Genomic DNA, 19,271 nt, shown 5'->3' with positions numbered 1-19,271 from the left:
TAGAAGATAGAAGTCAAAAACATTTGATACAACACTAATATAGTATTCCGTTAACAGTCATCTACCACCACCATCAACTACCACTACTACCACCCACCACCACCCTCCATATCCACCATTGTCAGGTGCAACCACTATCACCACAAACCATTGCGGGCCACTGACCACCACCACATCTACCTGTCCGGTTTATATACCTAGAAACAATAATTAGGAAGTATCGTGTAATTAATGTATACATGGATGTATTTAGAAGATCATTTATAACCACAAATGGAAGAAAACTCAAAAATAGAAATACAAAACCCAAAGTGGTTGAATAAATTGTACATTTTTCATATCCACCACCTTTTCCGTTGCCCAAGAATAGAATTGGCTTCAACTATTAATTAATGGCTTCCTCCATCAAACAAGAATTAATTTGTGAAGGATCTCATCTCGTCCCTTCCCCCCGTCACCTCCCAGTCTCTCTCAACAACACGGGTTTTCCTTCTCTTAATCCTTCCTTCAAATCATTAATTAAGGATCGGAAGAACAAGAGAAGGATTGAATCTTCTTGGCGGTTGTTGCAGGTATCTTTACTCTTCCTTTTGATTTCATCGTCTCTTTCTATTGTGGACTTTTGGGGTGTTCGTTTTTGTTATTAATTCATGGTTTTTGAAGATTGATTTGAGGAGGGAAAGGAAATGGGGAAGAAGGGTTGGCTTTCTGCAGTCAAGAGAGCTGTAATCCGTTCTTATTCCAAGGACAAGAAAGGCAAGGTAATTGTTTGTGTTTTCTAATTTCATTTGCATTGCATACAAGTTGTTTGATGAAATTCCAAAATCAACTTTTCATTGTTAATGTTATATATGATTTGATTGATGACAGAGATCCCATAGATCAAATTCCAGAAAATCAAGGCATGGAAATCAAATGATGAGCTTCGATTCATATTCACCGCAAACAGAAGCTGCATTGGCTAACCCTCCCATGGAGATGGAGGTGGACGTAGATGATCACAAACACCAACCAGATTCATTTGCTTATGCCACTGCCATGGCGGAAGAACCAGCGGATCTCAAACAACCCGAAGATGAGCAGATCATGCAACGTGATTCAATTGCTCATGCCAATATTGCCATGGTGGAAGAACCGGCGGAACTCAAACAACCAGATGATGAGCAGATCATGCAACATGATTCAATCGCTCATGACAATATTGCCATGGTGGAAGAACCGGCGGATCTCAAACAACCAGACGATGAGCAGATCATGCAACATGATTCAATCGCTCATGCCAATATTGCCATGGTGGAAGAACCGGCGGATCTCAAACAACCAGACGATGAGCAGATCATGCAACCTGATTCAACCACTGACATGGAGGAAGAACCTTGTGTTGCTGATGATGAGGTCATTCCGGAGACATCAACCACCCAATTCTCGGGTAAATCCAAAGAAGAAATTGCCGCCATCAAGATTCAGACGGTTTATCGTGGGCACATGGTAATAATGATCTTTTACCCGTGATCCTTGTCATTACTAGTTTCGAGTTGTGACCAACTCCTCTGAAACTATCTGAGAATTTGTGGACCCTGTTAGTTAATTCTCCAAAAGAGCCTTTGAATAAAAGAGAGAAAAATTGTTTCAAGAAATGATCATTGATGATCAAGTCTAGATGATATGCGACTCTACACTCCCCTCCAACATATAACGGAGGGCTCGACTAATACAGATCGTCCTAGAATGTCATGTCCCTAAAATGGTAGACCTAGGATATGATACTATGCTATGGTTGCCTGCCTTTCTCATTAGTATAAATGAAGGATTACAAGATCACGATATTGCAATACAGCCCCAATACTCAAAGTACAAAATACCAATAAATGATACAATCTTTATTATAACCGAAACAAATTTCTTGTTTGATCTCAGGCAAGAAAGGATTGGCGGGTTTTGAGAGCACGTAGGAGATTGAGAGTGATGATTAAAGGGCAGGCGGTGAAACGTCAAACAGCATCGACCTTAATGTGCATGCAGACAATGGCTCGTGTCCAGTCTCAGGTTCGTTCAAGGAGGATTAGAATGGCTGAAGTCAACAAAGACCTTCAACGACAGCTACTTCAGAAGACCAAAAAAGCTCTAGATCGTGTTAAATCCTCTGTAAGTCCTCTAATCCAACACCAGTCTTTTGTTTGGATCAATCATTCACCATAATATTTCCACAATGAGGCTGTTTCGGAAAGCTTTTTGAGACGATGGTAAAATCTGTTTCTACAAAAAGAAGAAACTTTGAATAAGCCATTTTACTTGGCTAACCCAAGCTTTAGGTCCCACTTTATTTACATGTTCTACCTTCGTTATTTAACTAACATAGGAAATCAATATAAAAAAAATTCATTTTATTATTATTTGTTTTCTTAATAATTAAAAAAATGTAAATAAGTAAAGATTTTGATAAAGAGATCTCTAGCCGGTCTCTTTTTTTAGAGGACGGGTCCACCCCGAAACCAAGGGGTACTAAGGGGCTGTTTACCAAACGCTTGCCTGGGTAAGCGATTACCAAGTAACATTATCTCACTGGATGAATATGGTAATAACCAAGAATCTTACCCGGTAAAAACGAGACAAGGGTGCATTGTTAATAATTTGTAGTTTATGGGTTTGTTTGATCAGGAAAAAATTCCTTGGGATCTAAGTCCCAAATCCAAGGAACAAGTAGAAGCCAGTTTGCGAAAGAAAAGGGAGACTGCTGAAAGAAGAGAAAAAGCACTAGCTTATATACACACTCATCAGGTACTCTTTACTTATTTTATACACAAATCCATCCATCAATATCCCCTACCTAACATTTACTACTGCAAACAAACAGCAAATATGGAGGAACTCCTTGAGATCTGCAAATCCCACATCTACAGAGCCATGGGGATGGAGTTGGCTAGATCGATGGAATGCAGTTAGGCCATGGGAACCTGCAACCTCCAATACTGAATCACCCTCCAAGCCTGCATTGTTGTCCGCAAGCTCCAAGGGGAGCTTATATAGCATGCAGTCCATAAGGGGTTCGCCAAATGATAGCCTACGTTCCTCATCTGTGGCCAATGCCTCCAAGGGCTCAACCAAGTCCACGAAAGTCAGGTCTAAGATTTCGACTCATGCCCCTGGTCGGTTAGTGTCGGGAAAGCAAGGTGGCTCGAGCAGCAGATTGGGGGTGGTGTCAACCAAGAAGCAGATTTCATCCTCAGGTTCATCTTCCGGCCTTAGAAGGTCCATGGGCCCACGTAGGACAAAATTCTAAAACCGTAAGGTGAACCCATAGCATGTACTGCATAAAGAGCGATGTGGCTTCACTCATGTTTGTGGGGAAAAAACGAACTTGTATAAGTATTTATGCATGAATGAGAAAGATGGGTTTTCATGACTAAATATCGAATACGATAATTATAAACATTAGATTTAAACGGTGTATAACCACTGATCAGTTAAAAATCAGATAGAAACAAAAACAACAGAACACCAAAGAACGAGGAACGGTATGGCAACCATGTAGAATGTAAACTTAAACCAACCCCTTTAATTCCGAGTGATATACAACTTCAAAATATAATAAAGGGTTGTGCCTAAACTAGAGTAAAATTTCTGTTGGTTTTATAACATATTACAACTCCCGTTTCCACTACACAGGACTAAAACCAAACAGACCCAGTATTTAGTCGAGATGTCCATCCTCCCTCCTCTCTATGTAGTTGCTGATATAGTCGGGCCTACAACTGGTATAACAAGCATATACTAGATAGCTCTGGGCAACATTTTTGGTGGTTGTCAAACTCTAAGATTGACATTCCTACCATAACTCAAACAGGGTCAATCAAGACCAAATTTGTGAGGATGACAGGTTCTATTTTACCTTTTTTGGGTAATTGTGGGTGTCCAGACCACCTCGACTGATCCCATAGGGCCCTGAAGAAAACAACCAGAAAGATCCCAAGTGGCCCTGAGGAGACTCAAATTGGCGACCTATGGGGAGGAGCTCCAGGGCTTAGCCTTTCTTTGCGAGAATGGTTTTGACTGAACCTTTAAGCAACTACTAAGATTACTACTTTGTTGGACTCAGTGAAAGAGTCTCTTTGCCAAGTACAAGGAAAGACTTCCTTCAACCTCACAAAGTTAGAGTCTTGGTGCTTCGAGGGCCACCTACCATCTACAAGGGCTTTTAGGTTCAATGAAAAAAGCTAATAATAGCATTTATCTTGTAAATTTGCAAATTAAAATTTAAAACTTCAATGTAATTTTGACCAACATCATTTCCTACACTCGCTTCACCCCTTTGAACGAAATCAAGACATTCTTAAGTTAATGGCATTTCTTTTTTGCCATTTTTTAACATTTTATAATGGTTCCAATACATGATGTGAAGATACTCCAGAATTGGCTTTTACAAGAAATCCAAAGAATGTAGGTTTCATCAATCTTGACTACATCTAGATTCCCTTGGTTGATACAAACATACATTCCATCTACCCTACACATGGCCAGACTTTGTCCTCAATTTTCTTCTTTTCTTGCAACTAAACATCCTTTTCCAGAAAAGGACACCTATCTATTCTTACATAGCCTGTGTCAAGCCCAGATAAAGGCATCAAGCTTTGCACGTTGATGCACTGTAGCTATTTCCATAGGTAAATAGAAGTTTCGAATGAAAAAGGTACCTTTATGTCCAAAGTTCCTTTTGAAAGGTTGACTGTTCTACTAGAACCAATGATTGGAGAATGATAGATAGACCATTCCTTGGATCCTTCGCTGCAAAAGTTTCTGCAAGGTGATCGGGAAACAAAACAAAGAAAATCTAACCATTAATAATGAGCTTCTGAACGAAAGATCTACCAGCTATATGTAGCATTAAGAATGCAACAAAGACATGTCAAAATCCTAAAGATGCATGATGCATACATGACTAAAAGAATATATGTTGCGGGCTGTATTACTATACAACTAAACAGCAGTTCTCCAGCATTTGTATGTATACCGATCAGGAAAAGAATCTCGTTTTGTAAGGGTCGTGTAGCAGCCATTGTATTTTAAAACACCAACCATGGAGGGCTATCTGATCCTTGATAACTGAGGGTACCTTGGTTTCTTAAAACTTCCAGCAGACAGCCTCATACTTGGTCCTTCTTAAGTTCCTTAAATGCCATTAATTCTCTTACAAAAGTTAGAACTACTTGCATTAGTTTCAGTCTTTCAGATTATAGTAATAAAACGAATTATGTCGTCTAGGAATCCACTAAACAAACTATGGGCCTCAACAGGAACCGTAGAGTAAGTTGTGTTGAAACGGATGTAGTTGATTGTGAACTCTCAGTTTTCCAAAGCTTTGAAACGGATGTAGTTGATTGTGAACTCTCAGTTTTCCAAAGCTTTATGGCCACAGACTAAATAGTCAGAAAATTAAACAGCTCAGGCCATAAAGATTACAACTACATGCATAATTGTCCTTTCATCAGAAGTTAAAATAGATTCACCTCGAGAGAAACACAAGTTACATGGAATTCATCAGAGTTCAGTAAGAAAAATTAACTTATATCTACTATTTTGCTGCTGTAATGATGATCAAACATATTGGACTTTTTATCCCAAAAATATATATACGAGGTACTTTATTGCTTAGTCTAACTTTTATGGAAGCTTTAACCATTGTCATTGTTCACACATCATATGTGATTGGTGGATTTCTCAGACTTTTTATCCCAAAAAAACATATTGGACTTTTTATCCCAAAAAAAAAAAAAAAAACATATTGGACTTGCTCAAGAAATAACAAAATACCTTATTTGACTTTTTGCAGTAGAATCAAACAGCATTCAGCCTTCTCATTTCTTTCTTGATGAGTGCACACATCAAACTGATACAAGTGGACTTCTTCACAGCTATACCTTTCCCTGACAATTCTCCAAAAAGACGCAATGCATCCCGATATTTTCTTTCAGTGCAAAGCTTGTCAATATCTTCTGAACAAGCTACCAGGCTTGTGTCTGGTTCATCTTGAACTCCATGGGAACTTAAATCATCTAATACGTTCCCCCACTCGATCATCTTTGACATCAAATCCTCTGCCTCTTCACGCCTTCCAGCATCTGTAAGTGTAACAAGAACAGCATTGTACGTATACCTATCAGGCCCTAGATTCTTTTCCTTCATCTCAGCAACAAGGTCCATGGCATCTTCAAATCTCCCCTCTTTACACAAACATGATACCAAAGTGTTGTAGGTCACTGCATCTACCGTTTTTCCTTTTGAAATCCATGTATTGAAAAGGGTGATGGCTTTTTCCAGCAACCCTTTACTGCAAAGCCCGTGGAGAAGAATGTTATAAGTATAAAGATCGGGCTTAAAATCGTTCTTAACCATGTTGTTGAAAAACTGAAATGCTTCCTCAACATTTCCCTCCCAACAGTACCCAAGAATAAGTGTATTGTATGTGGTTTCATCGGGTGACAATCCATCCTCCAGAAGTTCATTCAACTTTATTATTGCTTGCTCTGTTTTGCCGGACTTGCAGAGCCCTCCTATAATGGAGTTATATGTAATGATACTAGGAAACATTTCTTTCTCCTTCATCTCATCCCAAAGCTTCAAAGCCTTGTCAGCATTTCCATTCTTAAAGTAACCAACTATTAAAATTCCATAGCTTACTTCATCAACAATAGAACCTTGCCTTTTAGCATCTACAAGCAATTCATAGGCCTCATCCAACTTCTTCTCTAGACACAAGGCATGGAGAACAGTACTGACAGTAACACTATCCATCTGTAAACCTCTCCCACTCATTTCTTTCATCATCTTTAGTGCTTCTCCTAAACTACCCGCTTTGGAGTAACCGTTAATCAAGGTATTATACGTTACACTATCAGGGAAAAGTCCATTAGTTTCCATATGCTTCACAGTTTCACTAGCTTTACCCATATCACCTTCTTTACAATACCACTTAATCAATATATTATAAGTCACGGTGTTCCTCTTCATTCCTCTTTCACTCATCCCATCAAGCAACTTGATTGCCTCAGAACTCTTTTTCCACTTGAAACAACCATCAATCAATGTGTTGTAAGTGATCACATCGGGTAACAATTTCAATTTCTCCATCTCATTACTAACTCTAATAGCTTCTTCGATCTTTCCCTCGTTACATAGTCCACTAATCAATGTGTTGTAAGTCCAAACATCAGGCAAGAAGTTATTTTGTGTCATTAGATCGAAAATATGAGTAGCTTCCAACAAGGACCCTCTCCTCTGACAATACATATGAACTAAAGTGTTATAAGTGTTCCGATTCGGAAACAAACCTTGATTCTTCATCTCCAACAGTAATTCCCTAACATCTTTTAACCTACCCTTCTTGCACAAGGCATTCAACAAAGTGTTATAGGTTACATTATCAGGCAGACAATTAAATTCTCTCATTTTATTCATCAGATCCCTAGCATCACCAAACTTGTTCTCTAAACAGTAGCCATTAATCATAATATTGAACATATTCACATTTGGAACAACCCCAAGTCGAATAGCATCATTGATCACTTCTCTAGAATACAAAATCGAACGGGAGGAAGAGTGTTTTACCAAAGAATTAAGCAATGTATTGCAGGTAATCAGCTTAGGAGGAATCCTGAGTCTCTTCATCCTCCTAAACACAATCATGGCCAAATGAGGGTACCCCATCTGGATATAAGCACCAATAGCCGTGTCGTAAAGAGCCTTGGAGAGACGAGGGATATCACGGCTGGGGTGGAGGATGGTTCGGAGGAGACGGTGGCGCGTGTCGGCACCAATGAAATTGAGAAGGAGAGTTTTGGCATCGGCCCATTTGTTGTGGGCAAATAGTGTTTGAAGCACAACGAAGAACGACGGGAGAGTAGCAGGGGATCCATTGGAAAAACTAGGAGCATGAAGTTGGGAGATTTTGAAGAAATTTAGGAGGATTTGAGGGTTTGATTTAAGGGTTTGGGATGAGACGACTGAATGGATTATTACTGGTGTCAAATGTGGAATGAATTTGGATATGGAAGAAATGAGAGAGATGGAGGGAGGGTTCTTGGCGAGGATTTTGGTTAGGTTTTGAGTGATTTCAGAAGGATTTAAGGGAGGTTTTGGGGGTGACGACGATGTGGTGTTCATCATCCCTGTCTTCGCTTCTGATGATCCAAAACCGTATACCTTCTAAACTTTCCAATTTTATAATTCGACCAACAAACAATAATTGTTATACTTTTAAAAAATAAATCCTCATTTTTCTATTTAAAAGAAATCAAAAATAATATAAAAAAGAGAATAATTTTTTATGTTTTTGAAATATATTCTTTTAAAATCTTTTTAGTGGTTTAGCGGGGAATGGATGGACCGAGTTCCCCATACCTACGTGCGACTCCAAGGTGGCGTTTGATTCACACATTCTGAAGGAATCTGATGGAATTGGAATGTTGTATTTCATTGACCAAATTTTATTTCCTCGTTCGGTTCATTCTTTTTCACGAAAGAAATATTCAAAATCCTACAAATTCTACAAATAAAACAATTTAACATTCATTAGTAAGTACATGGTATTTTGATGGAATAGAATTCTCTATTTTCATAATACCAAATATGCCCTTAACCAATATACCCTAATCTGGTAAAACTCAATATGACCATTACCGATCACCTTCATCTTAATCATCGTCGACCCCTGTCATCTAAACCATCGCCGACCATCGTCATCTGGACCACGGCCATCTAAACCACCGCCGACAATCGCCATCTGGACCACTGGCATTTAAACCACCGCCGACCATCGTCATCTAAACCACCGCCGACCACCACCAATCTGAACAACCATCGACCACCACCGATCTAAACCACCGTCAACCACCATCGATCCGAACCACCGTCGGCCATCGCCAATCTGAACCACCACTGATCTGATCCACCATTGATCACCGCATCTGAACTACCATGGACCACCACCGATCTGAACTATTGTCAATCATCGCCATCTAAACCACCATAAAGCATCATCGATCTGAAAACACCGTCAACTACTACCGATTTGAATCACCGTCGGCCACCATCAATCTGAACCATCGTCCATCCGAACCACCACTGACCACCTCCATTTGAACCACTGTGGACCACCATCGATCTGAACCACTGTCAACCACTGCCATCTGAACCACTGTGGATGACAATCTGAACCACCGTAAACCATCGTTGATTTAGTAACGTCATTTGGCTTATAGTTATATTTGGGTTATGTATTTTATATTTTACATATTAAATAATTATTTTATTAAAATGTTTTTAGTTTTAAAAAAATTAAAATTTTCAAAAAAATGACATTTGGTCATTTACCAATATTTCATTCAAATTCGCAAGCTACATTCTCTGAACCAAACAGACAAATTCCAATTTCTTAACAGATTTCATTCCAATGTCTGCCAACCAAACAAATGGTTTAACCTGATAACATTTCATTCCAATTCCTTCAAAGTCAAATTCCTTTAAATGATTTCATTTCATCCAAAAACATTCTACGAACCAAACGCCACCCTAATGTTGCATTGAAAACCACATTTCGTATCTCGTCAACATAGTCCAACCACATGTTCCATCTCAACATCCTTATATCTGTAATTGTCAACCTTCTTTCATGCACTTTTATTTATACGTCAACACTCATACTCATATAACAACGGTGTCTGATGGCTACGATGTATAACTCATTTGACTTTCTTGTTGCACAACACTTCTATCGCAAACTCATCTCTGCTTTGACTTTATGCAATGAGTATTGTGTAACACCGTCCTCGTGTCTCTCTCCTTATTTATGGAGTCTAAATACTTGAAACTGGAACTCCGTCACAATGTGTAACATTAAACGAGCATCAAGCTAGAGCACTATTTTGAGAGAGAGAAAATATTCGTATTATTTTCTCAAGTCAAAGTCCAAGTAACCTGCTAACACGTGAATCTTGAAATTGCAGAAATGTTATATTTTGTGCGATCCTAATCTTCATTAGAAAAAGCATAATAATTAATAAGCAGCTGCTAAGTTCACAAGAATGTACCAAACAAGCTATCGTTAAGATTTCATATTAAACACGAAAAAGCAACAAAAATGTGCGTTTAATAGCCACAATACAGGAAGATATTAAAATTGCACTTAGTAGCGCGACGGGGGTCAAACAAATACATCCAACAACACGACTTGGCGTTTTTGTATACAACACGCTGTTCGCTTCATTACATCTGCAAACCGAGAAATATTAGTAGGCTACAAGGAATGAGATGTATGCTTCTAACCAACATGACATTACAAGGTGGGATACCAAATACTCCCTCCCAAAATAAATGTCCACAATAAAAAAAGACGTACAATTTTATTAAACGAGTCAGTATTACACTTTTTAATAAACTACAAGTAACATTTATACCATTAATAACAAAGAGAGTGATGAATTCTCTGTCTAAGGTAAAATTGGAAAGTAGACACTTAGGGACCGTTTACCTAAATGTTTACCCGGTAAGCGCTTACCATTAGGAGTCAACATTATAATTTATTTTATCGGGTAAGATTGTAGTACATCAAAACGCATCTTATGCAACAATTTACCTGGTAAGCGCTTACCCGGGTAAGAGTCGTCACCCTCACTTACCGGGTAAAACCCTTCATCCTTATCATCGCTCTTACTGGGTAAGATTCTTGCCTCTTGCCACATTCATCCGGTGAGAAAAATTGCCCAATAAGTACTTACCGGATAAGCATTTAGTAAGCGGCCCCTTACTTTTAAAAGTGGACAATTATTTTGAGACAAACTAAAATAAAAATATAGGCACTTATGTTGGGAGTGAGGAGTAGCACACTTGGAAAGTATTTTGGGACAAAGTAGAACAATTTTCAATTCAGGTTGGTCCTATAAAAGTGGTAACATTTCCATATTTGGGAAGTATTCATTCAAGATGCAAATACTTGTTTGTCTATATTTGAACAGTTCTCTTAAGGATTCCATTACTTTCAATTATGAAGTGTGGTTTTAGACATTTGAAGCACAAGAAAACAAGCAATTCTTTTAAGAACAAGAAACGAGATTTACCTTGAACAAATCTCCGAACATCCCCTGCAAGGGATTTTTGCGTCTTACTCCATAAAACTTTTCCCCGATGTCATCTAGCAACTACACCAGAATAGTTTTTAGATCAATAATCATATAGGTCTAAAGATGTTGGGACCGTTCTCTTTTAGAACCCATCGCCCGTGATGCCACAACAATACGTGGACCAGTCGTCATCAGGCAGGCGATGGGTTCTTAAAAGAACGGCTTAGGGGGCATTTTGGGCCCCTTGACAGATAACCAAGACAATATAAAAGGAATTTTTAACCTCAGCTGATTAGCTAAGCCCTAACTGATATGACCATCACACATCTTTATTTTCATTTTATCTGTCCCATTTACATGGAATGAGAATGAGAAGAAAAGGCAGAGGTAACCATGGGCACACACCCTCGAACTCGATCAAAGACTAAGCATTCATTGTAGATATTACGTACCTCGTTAAACATAGGATCTCTATCGATACAGGAGCTGAATTTTTGTCGTAACATATTGAACAGCGGCAATGCATCTCTCATTAACCTACAGTGAATAAAACATAATTGTATTGATTTTCAACAGCAAGCAGCGAATGTATATGGCACCAAATGTATATGTTTAAAACACTTAATTTTTTTGCATATGGTATACTATTTCCTGCAGGATTTTAGTGGCTGTTGTTGAAAATTTTGCATTGACTAGGGCTGTAAACGAACTAAACGTTCAGCAGCAAGTTCGTTTATTTAATAAATGAACGAACATGAACACATTTTTTTGTTCATGTAATTAAATGAACGAACATGAACAATGGTCTCCTTCATTGATTTACGTTTGTGAACATTTGTTCATTTATGTCCTTGTACGTTTGTTTATATATAAATATATTTATATACTATGACATTAATATGTAAAATCATTAATTAAATTAAATTTTTAGAATTCCTTTTTCATCTCTACTAAGTTCATTACTCGGTTTTCATTTTGTTATGTTCTTTTAGGAACGAAATGATGAGTAATGGTGATTGTTCTTGTTCATTTTGTGTTTGTTCGTTTAGCATCACGAACAAACACATTTTCTCAACGAACGAACATGAACACAAAAAAAATTGTTTGTTACCGTGCGTGTTTGTTCAATTGTTAAACGTAAGAACACAAAGAAGCCTCCATTCGGTTCATTTAAGGCCCTAGCATTGATTTCTAAACATGTAAGTGCTTCCCTCAATTATATGGAACTTACGTCTGCAAGAGATAATCAATGAACCGCATCAATTCTGACTCTGGGAATTCAAGTTCTTTTGCCCGAGCAAGCTTCTTTATCTCGTCCATAATATTGTTAGCATCTCTTAGATTACCAATAGAAAGATACCTACACAAAAGGAGATTGAGGAAACCTGCTCAAGATGAAAGATAAAGCTCTAGCCAACTAAAAAGGCTACAGGGCTGAATCACGGTGCAAACCAGATGAGCCAGCTTGTTAAAAAGCTTGGCAAGTCCATGCCTATGGCAAGCCTGATATGGCTCGGTCTTAGACATCAGCTAGGCCAACTAATAGTAGCTTAGCTTACAGAGCCAATATGAGTCGCTTCGTGTAGTGTATGATGATTCTTAACTGAATAGCCGATTAGGAATAGCCTTTTGTTGACTTCTAAGAGGATTTTTTTAAAAAGAAGGTATATCTACAGATCAACCATAACCTATTCCCTTACATAGTTCCCAAAATTACTTACATCAAAACGGCTCGTGCAATGGCCAAATCATCTTCACCTGGGTAGCACTGCACAGCCAGCACAAAAGAAATGAGTTTCAACATTTTCTAAGCCATCGTACTTGGCTTTTCATAGCAAACTAGCTAGCATTCTCGTGAAAATGCCAAAAGAACACTATAGTTCGCAATAAGAAGTGGTTACAGATAAATTACAGAAATCGGAAATGTGAAGGCAACATGAATCATAGTACTTGGCATTTTGCTGACTGTAGTTTCTTCAAAGTTTTGTTTTGTTTTCTATTTTTGCAAGAAAGGTGCTTCTTATACAACAAAAATCCAAGAACAATGGTTCAAAAAGTCGTTCACTCAAAAAAAAAACAAGTTGCATCGATCACATAACAGGAAAAGAACACAAGTTGGGCAAGGCTCAGCTGCATATTAATCCAAGTGATTCATGTTTATCAAAAAGACTAACCTTCCCCATGAAATTCACGAGTGTTGAAGCAAACTTTTTTGGATTCCTACCCCGTGCAAAATGGAAACACACTCTAGTCATATCCTGCAACACACATGTAAAATAGCATTCTTATATTATCCATGAAAAATAACATATACTGATTTTTTTACAAGACTCGGACAAAATTCTAGTTGAAAGAGGAACTACAATTGGTAGGAAAATTCAAAAAGAAAAAAAATTAAAGTGACTGCCTATCTACAAGCTTATGTGATATTGTAGTTTGAAAAAGGTTGAGGCAAAACTTTTTGCTTTCAGGAACTAGCAAATAAAATCAAACAGCATATGTCAAAAAAATGTGAAGGTATTAGTAACAAAGTACCAGCACCCTGCTAGAAAACCTTTAAATAAATGAGTTATGATATTCAATGTTTACACCCTTACAAATTCGGATAAGGAAAGAATCTGAAAAGAATGTGACTGAATTGTAAAATTACAGCAAACATACGGCCTCTGGCGACTCAGAGTATATGTATTCAGCCAACATATCATGTAGTTCCGGAGATCCAATCTTTCGCGGACCATGTTCTGCAGACCATCTAGGATCAAACAATTCAAATAGAATGAGGCTTTTCTCAATTATGTCATGTTTGATGATTAAAAAGATTCCAACTTCACAATAAATATCTAGATCTTACTATTTGTAGTTTTTCATTTCTTATAGGTTCAACAGAACATCAACTATTGTTCTATCCATATTGTTGTGACATTTCACGATCCTCAAAAGTCATTAATATATTTTCTTAATCCTCAAATTTCATATGGTAGAGTTCAATTTGACTCACAAATTCTTCAAGAACATGATCTCTTTTATTGATTGGTAACAAAATGAATCACACATCTCATAAATAATGTACTAGAACTGAATTGTGGCAGTTAAGCACTAAACAATGTAAGAAATTTTCTGAACACTAACAATAACCAGAATCACTCACTTAATAGCAGCTTTCAAAAATGATGAGCAACTCTGAACACGTGTTTTTGCAGCTCCAAGGGTTTCAGATAATCGATGAATGGCTTCATCATCAGCCAAGTCCAAGTTTTCAGGCAACGGAATGCGAGGGAACTTTTTGTAGATCTTCCTAATACGGTCTAAGATTGATGGTTAAAGGCTATAGCATGTACTATGTATTTATGGACTGGAAAAAGAAAACAACAGAGATAAAGCACCACAAACGAATAAACAACTAACCCAAATAGTCATCATCAAAATCAACTTTTGCTTTTACTAGCGTCTCCACAAACAAAGCAGCAAGCTCACCCCCACAAGTAACCTACAAGTGTAACACACCACATACAATTTTAGCCAGTGAAAAAGAGAGCTAAACTGTTTTGCATGAATCTGCTTGTTAAAAAAAATAAAATAATAGTGCTTATATTCAGTATTGTTTCTAAGCTTATGTCCTGATGGTAATGGATGAAATGAGTGGTAGAACTTACCTGGTCGTGCTCTAATTGGAGGCAGGCACCTGATTGAAGAAGGTCTAAGGCTTCAGTATATCTTCCTACTGAAGTATATCTAAAATGAGGAAAACAATAGGCCGTCAAATAAACTTGTGTGCAATTCTTGATAAGGTTCTCGAAATAAGTTTCCTCCACTACTTGTATTGCACATCTTCACATCAGAAAGATGCACTTTTGTCAAAGATTACATCTTCGTATGAGAAACTCCCGAAGTAGCTAAAAGCTACAGGCCCTGTTTGTATGTGGTACCTGACCTGGAGACTAATCGAGGACTTCTAAGTTAACCCTCACACCTAGTCCTGTCCAAAGAGATGATGACAGAGCACCTTCGGCATCCCAGGGGAGTCGCAAGTGAATCACTTTGGAATCAAGTGAAAAGCAAAAGGAACATGGACAATATAAATAGGGAGGAAAAGGAAATGTTTAGATTGCTTAACAGCTAGTCTACTCACATACACTATCTCTCTAGTTTTCACTGCTATTTACCTCTTTTCACCAATGCCCCCCTAAGTCCCACGCCCAAAGGTTAGTCAAAAGGGTATTGCATCTCAAGCAACCAACCAGAGCTTGACAACAGGCAGAGGGAACCCAAATTAGGTGCCATCAGTCTCTATCATCCTTTTCACAAGGGTTTCACCATGTTTTAACTGTCATCGATATTTAGATCCATCCTTACCCATGGGTAGCCAGGCTTTATGAATACTGGTCAAAACTATGTTGTCCCCTCTTTTTATATGATACACCTAACATATTCATAAAGAATGTGATCTTCCATGGTCCAAAACCATCCCCCAGAAATCTTCAAAACATAATTGTATGCCAGAATACTTCTCTCACTATTATCTACTACAATTTTCAATCAGAGCCATCTATACTTCCAAATGAAGGAACACATTCTAGACCCAAGAAATCAGAGCACTTATTATTAATCTTAATGCTCAAATGTGTATATGTTAAGAAATGCCTATGTATATATTCATTCATACATAAGAGCCTATTGAAACCACATATACAGAGAACTAGTAGTCTTGTACATCTGTTGATCCCCATATGGTAGTAGTCTGTACCTTGCACTAGTAGTCTTGTACATCTGTTGAGCCCCATAGTAATTCCCTTCGTCTACAATTTTCTTCAACTTCTCAATATTCTGCAATTAACCAACACAACAACAGTCTCAAGTTTCAATTCACGTCTTACATCATCAAATCACTCGCCCAAACAAAACCACTCGAAATTTTAATCAGATTTAAGAAATTAACAGAAAAGTCACATCATAATTTACATTCTAATACATAAACAATACGATGAATCAACCAAAACTGACAACAAAATAGATAAGATGGTTGGAGATACCGATTGAAGGTAAATTATTACCTCAAGGCCCGGAGGCAGTAGGGCTTTCCTAAATCTCTCGCGCGACATGGCGGTGATTTTGCGTCAATCCGTCGTCGATCGCCGTCGCCGCCAAAGGTACTCCCGTGATTTGATCGGTGAAAATTAAGGCGAACAAAAAAGGCGAGGCCTATGACACAGGTTGTTAAGGGGTTTGTGCAGTGGTTGGTGGTACTCTGTGCAACGTCGATTGGTACGTCTTTGTCTTCGGAGTTTATCGCCATTATTATGTTGGGAATATATATTTTGTTCACCAGATTGCATGATATTTTATATTGACCCCTAGATTATGAGCATAATCCAATTTAACCCTTGAAGAATACGAAAAGTTCAAATTGATCCAAAAGCACTCAAACACCCTAACTATCGTTTTCAAATATGGAAGTAGGGACAAAAATATAAAATGATCACTAAATCTTTTTTAACTTTTTTTGTTATATATTTTAATAAAAGACTAATGAATCATATATTTAAAGCATCTCCTAAGATATTTTAAAATGAAGATTTTGAGGATTATAAAAATTTCGATAATACGGGCATTTTTCTCCTCTCTTTCTCTTACTTTTATTTTCTTTCATTTATAAAATAGGTCGTGAGAACACAACATAAATGCGTTATAATATAGTATAGATAATGCAACATCTTTATATATTATTACACACACAATGCATACATAGGGACCATTGCATCTCCGATGCTATCTCTATAACATCTGTAAGATCAATAGCAGATGTTCAACCATGAAAGTCTACATCACATTGTCCTCGATGACCTGATGCTTATCTCCATCTACAATAAGGGAATGGTCATCCCACTTTAAAACCAATATTCGACTTCTATGTCTATGGATCTATTACACTATAGTCTGATACACATCATGACTTTAAAAATGGTCAAACTATAATCAACATATAGTTTCCCAACAACATACAATTTAGTCGCTAAGTGTTCATCCCAAGATTGACAAATCCGCAACTTCATTTGCACCACTTTTTCCTTCCAAAGCTAAGTACCAAAAATCATTATCTTTTAAAGTTTTCATATAACCAACAATGACATTTTCCACAGGTATTGTTCATTCATTTTTTTTATTAACCTGGATATCTAACCCGCTATGCGAGCCAACTAATCCCAAAGCGACCACCTGCTTTGCAGATAGCCCGGAGTCATCACATTTGAACCTCCGTGGCCACAAGAGGATTTTTATTCCTCCTTGGATTTGAACCTGGAATCTCTTGATACTTTTGACCTTTGGAGCCAAGCTCAAACCAATCAGACACCACTATTGTGGTTAAAAAAAAGGCAATAGAATCTTAATAAATATCACAAACCCAACACAAACCTAGATTTATGAGGTTCAATTATCAAATCACTTTCCAAAGATAGACAAACCCATATTTACATCGTTTTCAAGAAAGTTAAGCATTTAGTTTGTCAAAAGAGGGTGAATCCCTCAGATCTCCCAAAAATCACCAAATAAAGCAAATACATCAAGAGGTAAGTTTGAGACACTTAAGATATAGCATTTTTTATATGTATAAAGTTTTAGAAAGTAGTAGGATGAATTCACGTTGCTAGGTTTTGAGAAAATCCTAGAAATCAAGCACCCCCCCCCCCCCCCCAAAAAAAAAAAAAAAAAGAGAAGGTGAACGTGAAGTTTTAACCCTAGACATGAATCTTCTAGCTTAGGTGCACTTAGATGACTTGAAAAACCCTTGAAAGTAGCTTTGAATGCTTATCAACTGAAAATAAATAAGGAGAGAAAAGAGTTGGAAATGAGAATTTTATGAACCCTGATACAAAATCTTGTTTTTATGAGATCTATAAAACTCGCGATCCATGGTCGTAGCAAAGTCCCCCGTGTCCCACACACTTCACGACTCAGAGACCCACGTGACTTGTGTCACGACCTGTGTCGTGCAACGGCCCAGGTAACCTACTTTTTTTTCCCTTCCATGTTGCTGGTGAATCGTGCAACCCTGACCGGGACCCTAGGTCGCAGATTGTGGCTACCCCTAGCCTCATTTCTTCCCTTTCTTGGATTTTCAAGCATGAACCCACCGAAATATAATTATCTACTAAATGAACTTGGTAGATAACATTTCTAAAGTCGAAATACATAGTTGAACAAATTTATAACACATTAGAAGTTCCGGGTGCTACATAAACCCCTCGACTCTAAAATCACAAAATGCCTTTATTCATAACCTATATGTTGTCGGTCTAAATATTGCGTTTTGCGTTGTATCAGATAAGTGTTATATGAATTCTGTTGTTTTAGTTTTCAAAAAGCTAGAGAACCTAGAAGGGTTTCTCTGGAACACGATGATTAAAGGGCTTAGGTAGGATGAATTAAGGGGGTGTTTGAGATTACTTATAAAAACAACTTATTGACTTATTTCAGTATGACACCAGTAATAAGCACTTTTGGGTGTTCGGATAAACAACTTATACCGGTGCCAAACTAGTAATAAGAAGTTTTTGAATAAGTTAATTTTGTTGGTAAATGCTTACCGAGTAAGTGTTTGATAAACAAGCCATAAATAATCATTTCTTGAGAAATCTTCAAATTTGAAGAATCTCATCTCCTTTGTATTTTCTTATTTTAAAAAAGAAAATTTATTGGAACAAAAGAATAATTAATGAAAAGATAAATAAATGATAAACGTCATTTTAAAACTTTCCTTCTAAATATGAAAATAAAATAAAGAAAAAAAATAATAACTCTTAAATTTAATTTATTTCCTTTATCTTTACTTTTTCAAAACACTAATAAATTTTTTTATATTATTTCCTTCTTTTTCCCGTTTATTTAATTTATTATCTTTTCAAATTTAAGAGCATTAAGTTTTACTTGTAAAATGTTATTGATTTTTCAAAGTTACAAGTATTAAAAGACTATTTACAAATAAATAATTCACATAAAATCTTTTAATTTTCAAAATATTATTGTTTTACTTATTTTATAAAAGATAAATTGCATTAAAAAGTAACGTACTTTAACTTGATTCCTATTTTGAATAATGTACTTTCAAAACTTTCATTTTAATATCTAAGATATAAATTATTGTATACGATATTGTTTTGATAG

General features: G+C 37.1%; 3 protein-coding genes across 6 annotated transcripts; 1 reads left to right on the top strand and 2 right to left on the bottom strand.

Annotated features, from left to right (window-relative positions):
* Window positions 1-567: 567 nt before the first annotated feature.
* Window positions 568-3,541, top strand: LOC112510464. The gene is made up of 5 exons (XM_025115885.1): window positions 568-761; window positions 871-1,488; window positions 1,918-2,145; window positions 2,659-2,778; window positions 2,855-3,541. The coding sequence occupies exons 1-5, from the start codon at window positions 687-689 to the stop codon at window positions 3,278-3,280; spliced, it is 1,467 nt and encodes a 488-aa protein (XP_024971653.1). The 5' UTR covers window positions 568-686; the 3' UTR covers window positions 3,281-3,541.
* Window positions 2,206-8,160, bottom strand: LOC112510463 (pentatricopeptide repeat-containing protein At2g16880). 4 transcript variants are annotated; one of them, XR_003068938.1, is made up of 3 exons: window positions 5,809-8,160; window positions 4,692-4,794; window positions 2,206-2,256 (listed from the first exon to the last, which is right to left on the bottom strand). XR_003068938.1 is itself a non-coding variant. In XM_025115884.1 (2 exons), exon 1 carries the CDS (start codon window positions 8,158-8,160, stop codon window positions 5,833-5,835), a length of 2,328 nt encoding a protein of 775 aa, XP_024971652.1. In that variant the 3' UTR covers window positions 4,302-4,794; window positions 5,809-5,832. The 4 variants fall into 4 exon arrangements, 1 of the variants encoding a protein (XP_024971652.1); XR_003068936.1 differs by lacking the exon at window positions 2,206-2,256 and adding an exon at window positions 3,237-3,307; XR_003068937.1 differs by lacking the exon at window positions 2,206-2,256 and adding an exon at window positions 3,279-3,327.
* Window positions 8,161-10,008: 1,848 nt separating this feature from the next.
* LOC112510355 (Golgi to ER traffic protein 4 homolog) lies at window positions 10,009-16,396 on the bottom strand. Its single transcript, XM_025115753.1, has 12 exons — window positions 16,163-16,396; window positions 15,856-15,935; window positions 14,765-14,843; window positions 14,517-14,598; window positions 14,260-14,416; window positions 13,773-13,863; window positions 13,286-13,369; window positions 12,833-12,879; window positions 12,343-12,471; window positions 11,564-11,648; window positions 11,109-11,189; window positions 10,009-10,263 (listed from the first exon to the last, which is right to left on the bottom strand). Exons 1-12 carry the CDS (start codon window positions 16,208-16,210, stop codon window positions 10,258-10,260), a joined length of 969 nt encoding a protein of 322 aa, XP_024971521.1. The 5' UTR covers window positions 16,211-16,396; the 3' UTR covers window positions 10,009-10,257.
* Window positions 16,397-19,271: the final 2,875 nt, after the last annotated feature.

Source organism: Cynara cardunculus (assembly GCF_001531365.2).
Source record: "Cynara cardunculus var. scolymus isolate 2C chromosome LG 3, CcrdV1, whole genome shotgun sequence".
NCBI classification, from domain to species: Eukaryota; Viridiplantae; Streptophyta; class Magnoliopsida; order Asterales; family Asteraceae; genus Cynara; species Cynara cardunculus.
The sequence above is the reverse complement of the archived record's forward strand: the minus strand, read 5'-3'. Positions and strand labels throughout refer to the sequence as shown.

What these genes read in the sequence shown, in the direction of transcription:
- LOC112510355 (XM_025115753.1), bottom strand. Translation starts at nt 16,210, where the DNA reads ATGTCGCGCGAGAGATTTAGGAAAGCCCTACTGCCTCCGGGCCTTGAG. An exon ending in TACTGCCTCCGGGCCTTGAG is followed by an intron (nt 15,936 to 16,162) that starts GTAATAATTTAC and finishes GGTTAATTGCAG; the next exon opens with AATATTGAGAAGTTGAAGAA. An exon ending in ATTGATTATCTCTTGCAGAC is followed by an intron (nt 11,649 to 12,342) that starts GTAAGTTCCATA and finishes TATTCACTGTAG; the next exon opens with GTTAATGAGAGATGCATTGC.
- LOC112510463 (XM_025115884.1), bottom strand. Translation starts at nt 8,160, where the DNA reads ATGATGAACACCACATCGTCGTCACCCCCAAAACCTCCCTTAAATCCT.
- LOC112510464 (XM_025115885.1), top strand. Translation starts at nt 687, where the DNA reads ATGGGGAAGAAGGGTTGGCTTTCTGCAGTCAAGAGAGCTGTAATCCGT. An exon ending in CGGTTTATCGTGGGCACATG is followed by an intron (nt 1,489 to 1,917) that starts GTAATAATGATC and finishes GTTTGATCTCAG; the next exon opens with GCAAGAAAGGATTGGCGGGT. An exon ending in TAGATCGTGTTAAATCCTCT is followed by an intron (nt 2,146 to 2,658) that starts GTAAGTCCTCTA and finishes TTGTTTGATCAG; the next exon opens with GAAAAAATTCCTTGGGATCT.